A 10,462-nucleotide genomic window follows, 5' to 3' on the forward strand; every position below is an offset into this window, starting at 1 on the left:
AAAAAAAAGAATGAAATTAATAAATTTTTTCATTCTTTGTTTTCTTCTTCTATTAATTATTTTTTTTATTATTGAATAAAAGATGTATCGGTGTAATAGATTAAATAGATAGTAATTATATAAAATATAATTATACGTTTTGGAAATTTATATATATATATATATATATATATATTAATTTCAATATATACATATATATAAATTATTATTTATCTTACATACGATAGCCTTTTATTCAAAAAAATAGAAAAAATAATAGAAAAATAATAGAAAAAAAACAAAGAATGAATAAAATTTATTCATTTTATTTTATTTGTTTTATAAAATTTTATTCAAAATAATATATTTGCAAATCATTTATTGCGATTGTAATCATAATATTTCGCTAAGATTTTACAGCATTATTTTATAAGATTTCCATAGTGTTACTACCTCACAATATATTATAAATAAATGTGAAATTTAATTTGCATTACTTTTTATTTTTATATATAATGAGCAGATGTAAAATATTTCTCATTCGTGTGCGTAATATATTGGTTTTTGTATTATACTGATTTTACACATATCAAATGCAAGAGAGGACAAAGATAGAATGATACTCTCTCCTTGTCAAGCTGTCAGTATGTTACCACGAAAAATTCCCCATGAGTATAGATCTAGTGAGATTGTTCATCCCCAAATATTAATAAAAAGAAGGTTTCGTAGCTTGTGAAATATTTTTAATATATTCTTTATATAATAAAGCAGGGGAGACAAAAAGTCAAATTTTGCATTATTGCTCTTAAAAAAATTTTTAATAAATTAAATACGATCTCGTGGCTAAACCCAACCTTACCCGCTGCTAGCTGCGCATCTTCCCAAGTTATATTATGAATTTTATATTTATCTTTTTTTCCCAAAAAAACGATCTTTGTCTCCCTGCGGACAATCTACTGATTAAGAATATCGTAAATTTAATAAGATTTATTAAATATTTTGGCTAATATATGGGATGAACGAATCCGTAATTCCCGGCCGGCGATAGGCGTCTCCACCATGTCGCCTGTCGACCCTTAAGGTACCTTTTTATGCTGTCGCTCGACGCTCGTTTCTGCGAGTTGATGACGTCATGTAAGTCGCTAGCGACGTGAAAGTAGTTCGATTTTTTCCCAAATACAAGCGATATTAGCGAGCGATAAAGATTTGAATGGATATCGAAATGGTAAGTATAATATATTGTTTGATGAATATAATAAACATGTACAATATATTATTATAAAATATTATTATTAATATTAAGGGGATGCTGGAGCTGTGCAGAGACTTTTGTTGTAATAACCTTTAATATGAGCAAATTTGCTTCATGTAAAAATTCTACAGTTTGTTATGCGCAAAATAAGAGCCAGCGTATGCGAAGGTTGTACAAAATCTTAAGTACATTTTTCTTTTTTTCTAGGCTTTTAACCTTAGTTCCAATTGCACGATATTGTTCAGATATGTTGTCTCGCGCATACGCTGACTCTTATTTTGCACATAACACAAACTGTAGAATTTTTACATGAAGCAAATATTGCTCGTGTTCGAGATTATATACGACAAAAGTCCCTGCACAACTCCAGCATCCCCTTAATTAAGGACATTATTATGTCTTTAACATTATAAGTAAACATAAATTGAGAAAGGTCAATTTCGAGCAACACTTTAACATATCTTGTTTTACATATAAATATAAATCTGTTATTTTTAATCATATAAGTTATGTCAGTAATAATATTTTATGTAACGTACGCAAAAAAACATTGAAGTAAATAAAATATTTGTTATATAAGATATTTTCTAAAATATTTTTTGTAGTCTCGTGTTCAAACGTGTGGATTATGTGAAACCATATGTAATGAGGACGAAGTACCCAGCCATGAGTGTCTTCAAGGATATTCTAATTTCATTACAGATGATAATTTGTACTTTTACCCTGTATTAGGTATTTTATATATATATATATATATATTTTACTTAAGTTAATTACAAAAATTATTAAATCTGATGTTTTTTTAATAATGTTTTTTTAGACGATGGAGAAACTATTGTTAGAAGAAGCTTGACACAGGACGCTGAAACAATAGCATCTGTACCTTTTCATGGTGATAATCAAGGTCAAATAAATGTAATAAATTCTTGAAGTTTTAAAACATTATAAATGAGAAGTTATACATATTATGTTTGTATGATATACATTTTATTTTTTGTTTCAGAGAATATTTGATCCATTAATAATAATAGAAATTCCAATCAAAAGAGCGCAAAGGAAAAACTGTCACTTGAGGAGGAGGAGATGCTAATATTAGAAGTCCAATGCAGAGAACCACTATGGAATTTTAGATTACCTCTCATTCAAAGAAATTGCAGAATTACAAGAGCTTTGTGGGAAGAAGTTTCTCAAACTTTTAATGGTTATATAAATGTCTATTATTTATAATATTAAAAAAATATGCTGAGTGTTTCGCGGGTTTTATCTCCGTGTGTAAGTTCATCCTTGGATACTATCCAAGCATCCATAGCATCCAAGGATGAACTTACACATGGAGATAACCCGCGAAACACTCAGCAAACTTGAAGATAGTACCCGTGGAAGCCTCAAGAATTTAAAAAAATATATTAAAACAGAATGTTTTTACAGGGAAATTAAGCGCAGCTGGATGTAAAAGCAAGTTCAAGAATTTTCACGACACTTATAGGAGACTTGTGAACGCTGAGAAACTACCAAGTGGATCTGCTTCCAAAAGCAACATGAGCAAATGGAAACATTATAAAAGTATGGAATTCCTTCGAGATAGTTGCTTACAGAAAAGGTTAATAATGCATTTGTATGATTTCATTATTTTTAATACTAGAAAATTATTTTTGTATTAATTTTTTTATATAAAATAATAAATTTTATTTCTTTACAGTACGATTTCTAATATTAACGATGGAGACAGCAACAGTATTATCGAGAATGATAATGAATTAGATTGCCAAGATGCGAATATGTTAGAAGTTACTAATAATGAAGATAGTCAAGATACGAGTATATTAGGAAGTATTGAATAATTATCACAGTTTATTTTAAAATTTTGAAATTAGAAGAAAATGGTTTTTAAATTATTTTTTTTTTCAAGATCATGTAAGAAAGAGAAGGCGAGCAGAGTCACAAAACAGTTACTTAGAACGTATAGCAGACGCTTTATGTCAACCACCTCCTGACATTGTTCTTCCACCACCCCCTCAAGAAGACCATATAGATGCGTTCTTAAAACTGTTTGGTCATAACTTAAGAAAGTTATCGCCAGAAAAACAAAATGAATGGATGCAACGATATTTAAATATGTCTTACGAAATGTTAAAAGAAAACCAAAGATATTAATGAAATATTAACTTAAATATTAAATTAGCTTAACAAAAATTTTGTACTTTAAATTAAACTTAGTTTTTATTTAAATTATGGAGATAATAAAGCGTGAAATTATATTTTGTTTTATGTGTTAAATACAAAATTTATTAAAATGTTAAAATTACATACAAAATACAGTATAAACGTTATAAAATGAAATATTTATTCCTTTGTTTATCAACAGTGTTGAAATTGCCAAGGTATTGCTCCCTCGCTATTAAAGTATTCACAAAAGTCATCCCGAATTCTTGCAGCTTTCCGAGAACTGTTATTTGTACTACACCTTCTTATATCTTGAAAAGCAGAATTAATGTCTATATTTCTCCTCCAGGAACCTTCTATTAAACCATCGCAACCATCTCGATCAACCATGTTTTCAGTGATATATTCATTGACTCCAATATCTTGTATACGAATATAATTATGAAGACACACAATAGCTTGTACTATTTTCATTGCTGTTTCAATTGAACAATTTATTGGTCTTCTTAAAATTCTCCATTGACTTGATAAAATGCCAAAAGCATTTTCAATGGTCCTCCTTGCTCGACTAAGACGATAATTGTAAATAATTTTGTCCTGATTCAAACCTTGTTTTCCTGGGAAAGGCCTCATTAAATACTCAGTAAGTGGAAAAGCTTCGTCTCCAACTAGCACGTAAGGCATAGAGTTTCCTTCGAAATAAAATGGTTTTGGATCAGGTACATTCATTTCATTGGTTCTGAATTTTTGGCCAAGAAAGGAGTCTCTAAATATTCCACCATCACTGCGACGTCCATAGGCTCCAATATCCACAAAAGTAAAAATATAGTTTGCATCACAAACAGCAAGCAAAACAAAACTGTGACTGTTTTTATAATTAAAATATGATGATCCTGCATTTTCAGGACACTGAAAAAAATAATATAGTGATTATTTTAAAAATAAAAGTCCTCTAAAAATAAAAATCTATTTTAAATTTTTTCAGTAACTTACTTGAATAACAACATGTTTACCATCAATAGCTCCCTATACAATGGTTAAAATTCCATACCTCTTCGAACTCTTTAGAAATATTTAACCATTTCTCTTTTGTTAAAGGATATGGAAGAACATGTTTAGAAAGAACAGACCACAATGCATCACAAGTTTCTGAAATAATATTGCTAACTGTGGTTAGTCCGAGGAGATATTGGTAGCTCATGGAAGTCATTGAATCACCAGAAGCAAGAAACCTATAAGAAATATTTATAATAAATATTTTAAATATAAATAACATATTCTAACTTTATTTTTTATTTATTGTGTTTTCAACTTACCTTAATGTCATGCATAATCTTTCACTGGCAGATATTGGTTTTCGAGTTAATACTTGTTTTGTGATTAAAGGTGCTACTTTGTATAATAACTCTTCAAGTTGAATTGAATTCATACGAAAGTAATTTCTAAATGTACTTATTTGCTGTGAAACTGTGGGTAAAATTGCATTATAAAATCCATGTTCGCGTCTCATTTGAAACAATGGATTAATCTAAAACTCTTTTCTAGTATAAGGTCGTTTCCTTTTTTCTATTAAATCAAAAATAACTGCCGATATCGCTAATCTTTTTCTCCTTTCTCTCATATTATGATTATTTATAATTTTTGCACACTTCGTTATCCAATTATATTTTTCTGATTGTGACATTGTGCGATTATATATATTTTGGAGCACCTGTATGGAATTCTTCAGCTGACGCTACTACATTAAAATCGCGTCGCTGGAAAACCCTTTTCATGTTTGATATTAGTCGCTAGCGACAAATCCAGTCACGTGACTTTTTTATCGCTCAAAACGAGCGATGAGCGACGCATGAAAAGGTACCTTCAGGGTGCGATTACATGGACGCGCGGAAACGCGGAAACGCGGAAACGCGGAAGAGAAAGTAACTAAACTTTACTAGAGTCCCGCATTTCCGCGCGTTCCGTTCCGTCTGTTTTGATTGCCTTATATTACATGGAGCACATTTTGAGCGGAAAAGCGGAACGGGGAATTATAAAATATTAATATTTAACTATATTTATTGAAATTAATTAATGAAAGGCTCGTATAATTTAACAAAATTAAACAAATCATATATAGTAGGCCAACTGAACGAGCAAATAAATAAGGTGTAAAAATTTTTATTAATAGTTAAATAATTAAATTAACACATATGTCGGACAGACAAAAAGACAGTTAGGAACGAGACTTAAAGAACATAAAAATAATATTAAATTAGACTCTGCTAGACATTCGGTTGTCACAGAACACATTCTAAACGAACAACATACATTTGACTGGGACAATATTAAAATTATGGATCACGAAAAGAACTACCATAAAAGACTAATATTTGAAATGATCCACATTAAAGAACAGAAAAATGGAATTAATTTAAATACAGACACCGAATTGTTAGACAGTAGTTATTTTGACATACTTAAAAAATTTGCTGAATCATAATTTAGAAAAAACAATGGTAATAAATAAATACATCACGCTCTCTATTTTGACATTTGGTATTCTGACTTCGCAACACACACTTGAAATATCGGGGAAAAGGACTTGTTAAAACGATAATGTAAGTTGAAAGATTTTTTAATTTTCTCTGACATTGATTTAATTCGCGTATTATATCCGTAGCATGCTCAAATGTCGCATAACTTGGCATCTCAGACCAATCGCCTTGCATATCTATTGGTCAACAGCGAAGAATCGTTTCAATTTTATATTTTAATATTTAACTAACTTTGTATTTTTAACATTTAACTTTGTATTTTAATATTTAACTTTTATGTATTGATAAAGACTGTAGTGCAGTCGAAACGTTTACAATTTATATCGATTCTGTAACGGAATGTTAATTTAATTATTTAACTATTAATAAAAATTTTTACACCTTATTTATTTGCTCGTTCAGTTGGCCTACTATATATGATTTGTTTAATTTTGTTATATTTATTGATTAAAATGCTTGTATTCAATAGATAAGTTGAAAAGATGAACATATTAAAAGGAATTACAATGAATTAAGTAAATATAAATTAAAAAAATTAATACAAATGTCTATTTGTCAATATACCGTTCCGCTTTTCCGCTCAAAATGTGCTCCATGTAATATAAGGCAATCAAAACAGACGAAACGGAACGCGCGGAAATGCGGGACTCTAGTAAAGTTTAGTTACTTTCTCTTCCGCGTTTCCGCGTTTCCGCGCGTCCATGTAATCGCACCCTCACTCTGTTTACGTATATATATTGTATATGTATACATACACATATACATATATACATATATATACATTTTCTTGATCGTCATATATATATATATATATATATATATATATATATAATATCACACACGTATCGCACATAATATATACATACGCCATATATATACATATATATATTCACACGTTCGCAAGATACATACGTCGAAAATCGCCGAGAGGTCGACGTGTACTTATATATATATATATATATGGTGTGTATGTGTGTGTGTGTGTGTGTGTGTGTGTGTGTATGTGTGTGTGTGCGCGCGTTTCGCGTTTGTCGCCGGTAGTTTAGTCGCACGTTATTGCGATTAAATTAATAAATATCTAACTTTTTAACATAAAACGAAATCCGCTTTCGTAGCCGACGCCGATTATGGCGCAGGTACGCTACACCCGGAATTTATTCCTACGTGGAATTTGCATTATATACCTGTTTGCATTCCTCAGCTTTTACATACAGATCCCAGGTAAGTATTTTATATATTTGGCTCGTTTATTTTCTAATGCAGTTTTTTTATTTATTAATTCAAGATATGTTTGATATTTACACACAAAATGCATATATATATTGAAATTTTAATTATATATATACGTATATATATTTATAATTAAAATTTTAATTTTATGTATAAGTTTTATTGCAGAATGTACAAATCTATTTTTAAAAAATCAAGATGTAATGTAAAATAATATACAATTACTATTATTAATTAATTATAAAATCTAGGATTGTATGGTGATAATGGAATCTTGCCAGCCAGAACGCAGGTGGATCTCAAAGCACGCGCAACAATATTTAATAAACTGAAGCAGAAGCCAACATTGTTATGGTTTGCTCCGTATCTAGGCTTAAATGTAGAATACATGCTGGACATACTATCTCTCCTTGGAACTGTGCTCTCCTTTGCAGGGTTTGTTGTTACGTTAAATAAAAGTACAAGATTAAAACATTGAAAAATATAGAACATAGTACAAAATTATAATATAAATTTTTTAATCCTTTGATTACAGATTTATTTCTCAAAGATTTTGCATTGCGCCGATATTTGCAGGTCTATGGACCTTGTATTATTCTTTATATCAGATTGGTCAAACATTTATGTGGTTTCAGTGGTAAGTTTTAACTATATACTGTAATATTTCCAACTATTACATTCTAATACCACAAATTCTAATACTTGTAAACTATGTATTTATGTATTTTATAATATTTACATTTAATTTATTTACTTAAGTATGAATAATTGCTTAAATTTACTAAATGTTTTTTTTAAATTTATACAGGGATATTTTATTATTGGAAGTTGGATTCCTATGTATACTTGTAGCACCATTTTGGTACCCTCAGCGTGGAAAACCAAGCACTCCGAGCGATGCTGTGACATTCTGGACTGTGCGCTGGCTACTCTTTCGTTTAATGTTTGCTAGTGGAGTGGTAAAATTTACTTCAGATTGTCCACTGTGGTGGAAATTAGATGGTAAGATGATTTTCATAAATTCCAATATGTAAGAATAATGTTATACATTATTTAAGAGATATTTTACTATGTTTTTTGCAGCTCTAAATATTCACTTTGAATCTCAATGTATACCTACTCCTCTGGCATGGTACGCACATCACTTGCCAGCTTGGTTCCTTCGATTAAGCACTGTTGCCACAAACAATATCGAGCTTGTCATACCAATCTTATTTTTCTTCCCGATCAGAAAAGTGAGAATAGTAGCATTTTATTTACAGGTATGTAATTTATGCTACATGTACAAGGTGTAAAAAGTCTCAGATCTCTTAATTATTTTGAACAATACATATTTCTGAAAATGTGTTTTATACAAAACTTGTAGTTTTAAATGATGTATTACATAGCAATATTATGACCTTGAATAGCATTATCAAGATCATGTAAAGGTCATTTTCAATTTCTTAAATGTAAACTCCTATTTTTCAATGCATATTTTTGTAACTTATCTCGAAAACTTTTCAAAACGCTATAATAAAGTATTTTTTTATTAAGTACTTTTTGAGTTATGAGACTTGAAGTTTACAGTATTTTGACATAAAATACAAAATATTTTGTGAAACATTCAGTTTTTGATAATCTTACCTCAATACTTTTATGCACAAAATAATAAAACCAATACATTCGTATAAAGAACACTAATTGCTTTTAAAAAAATGTTACAAATTACTTACTCGTTTTGAACTGTTTTTTTTACACCAATTGATTAGTCTTATTATTCTGTATAAAAGTATTAAGGTAAAATTACCGAAAATTGAATGCTTTACAAAATATTTTGTATTTTATATCAAAATACTGTAAATGTCAAGCATTATAATTCAAAGAGTATTGAATAAAAAAATATTTTATTATAGTGTTTTGAAAAGTCATCGAAGTAAATTATACGAATATGCAGTAAAAAATGGGGATTTCTATTTAAGTAATTAAGGGTGACCTTGACATGACCTTGATTGTTCAAAATAATTAAGAGGTCCAGCACTTTTCGTACATCCTGTATAATAAGTTGGAACATCTCCAGACTCTAAATCATTATTATTATTATTATATCTTTGATATTCTAGGTACTTTTGCAAATCTGTATAATTGCTACGGGAAACTACAATTTCTTCAACTTCCTAACGATTTGTCTATGCATATCCTTACTGGACGATCAGTTCTTCTACAAACGAAAATTTAAGAACGATAAGTCCCGCATTATAAATTATCTCAAGACATTAATAACCATATTGATCTATGGAAAAGTTATATACGGGACGTATATTTATTATAATCTTAGGATAACAGATAATTGGACCATTCAATCTAATATTGGTATTTATTTCATCAAAAATTAAAACAATTTAATCTAGTGTGTATATAATTGATCGTAATTGATTTTTCTTTTTCCAGCATTTACAAAAGAACAATTCGATTATGTTTTATCTCGAATAGTAACCTTTTCCATGTTCATTGGTTTAGCATCTCTTGGATTAACAGCAGTGGACTCGATAGCTAATTCTATTATGACTGCGAAAGGATTACGTAATAAAATAACAACAACAATAGTTACACTTTTCTACACTATAGCAGTGTGTCTGATTTTTGTTATAAGCCTTGTAAGTATAACAGATGGTTCTGATTTATTTACAATTTCTAATTACTAAACTTTCTCAACACAAAACAGAACACATATAATATGCAGTCTAAAATGTTCGCAGGTACCATATTCCACCTTGCATCCTTCTACAATTCTGTCGAAAAATTCGACAATGTCCTTACAATTGAAACAGATGCATGCAAAGGTGGATCATCTTCATTTAGCGAACAGCTACGGTTTGTTTCGTCGTATGACAGGAGCTGAAGGTAGACCGGAAGTTATAATAGAAGGGAGCGACAATATCGAAGGACCTTGGAGGGAATACGAGTTCTTGTACAAGCCAGGAAACGTTAATAACTCGTTGCCATTTGTTGGTAGGGTGTAATTCGACGTATTTATTTATTTATTCAATGTTTCGTTATACAGGATGATTGATTTTAATCGCCTCAAGTAAATATCTCGAAAATTATGATACGAAAAAATGTTTCAAATAGTTTTTTTTACTTTGAGGGAGACATAAGATCGTGTCATTGGTTTGATCTTGTGTAATCAGAAGGTCACTTTCAATTTCTTAAATGGAACCTATTATTTTTTATTGCATACATTTTTATAGCTTATCTCGAGAGCTTTTCAAAAACATTATAATAATTTTTTTTTTTTTTTTTTTTTTTTTTTTTTTTTTTT

At 29.4% G+C, this 10,462-nt stretch overlaps 3 protein-coding genes across 5 annotated transcripts in view; 2 read left to right on the forward strand and 1 right to left on the reverse strand.

Annotated features, from left to right (window-relative positions):
- The first annotated feature begins 2,243 nt into the window (after window positions 1-2,243).
- On the forward strand, window positions 2,244-3,489 carry LOC146724419 (uncharacterized). The gene is made up of 4 exons (XM_085479911.1): window positions 2,244-2,432; window positions 2,660-2,831; window positions 2,931-3,061; window positions 3,141-3,489. The coding sequence occupies exons 1-4, from the start codon at window positions 2,315-2,317 to the stop codon at window positions 3,383-3,385; spliced, it is 666 nt and encodes a 221-aa protein (XP_085336037.1). The 5' UTR covers window positions 2,244-2,314; the 3' UTR covers window positions 3,386-3,489.
- Window positions 3,490-6,902: 3,413 nt separating this feature from the next.
- The window catches only part of LOC114930251 (lipase maturation factor 2-like), a 6,589-nt gene continuing 3,029 nt past the window's right edge, over window positions 6,903-10,462 (forward strand). The window contains exons 1-8 of the mRNA XM_029301993.2: window positions 6,903-7,152; window positions 7,413-7,596; window positions 7,697-7,798; window positions 7,970-8,163; window positions 8,245-8,423; window positions 9,264-9,513; window positions 9,592-9,797; window positions 9,900-10,152. Coding sequence (XP_029157826.1) covers window positions 7,059-7,152; window positions 7,413-7,596; window positions 7,697-7,798; window positions 7,970-8,163; window positions 8,245-8,423; window positions 9,264-9,513; window positions 9,592-9,797; window positions 9,900-10,152 — 1,462 coding nt within the window. The 5' untranslated portion in view covers window positions 6,903-7,058. The remainder of the gene's footprint in view (window positions 7,153-7,412; window positions 7,597-7,696; window positions 7,799-7,969; window positions 8,164-8,244; window positions 8,424-9,263; window positions 9,514-9,591; window positions 9,798-9,899; window positions 10,153-10,462) is intronic.
- The window catches only part of LOC114930252 (proximal sequence element A Pbp95), a 7,195-nt gene continuing 6,632 nt past the window's right edge, over window positions 9,900-10,462 (reverse strand). For all 3 annotated transcript variants that reach the window (XM_085479912.1, XM_029301994.2, XM_085479913.1), the window contains one exon: window positions 9,900-10,462. This exon is cut by the window's right edge. The gene's annotated coding sequence lies outside the window, so the exon portion shown is untranslated.

This window comes from Nylanderia fulva, unplaced genomic scaffold (assembly GCF_048542155.1).
Source record: "Nylanderia fulva isolate GAGA-0341 unplaced genomic scaffold, ASM4854215v1 Scaffold133, whole genome shotgun sequence".
Lineage (NCBI taxonomy): Eukaryota > Metazoa > Arthropoda > Insecta > Hymenoptera > Formicidae > Nylanderia > Nylanderia fulva.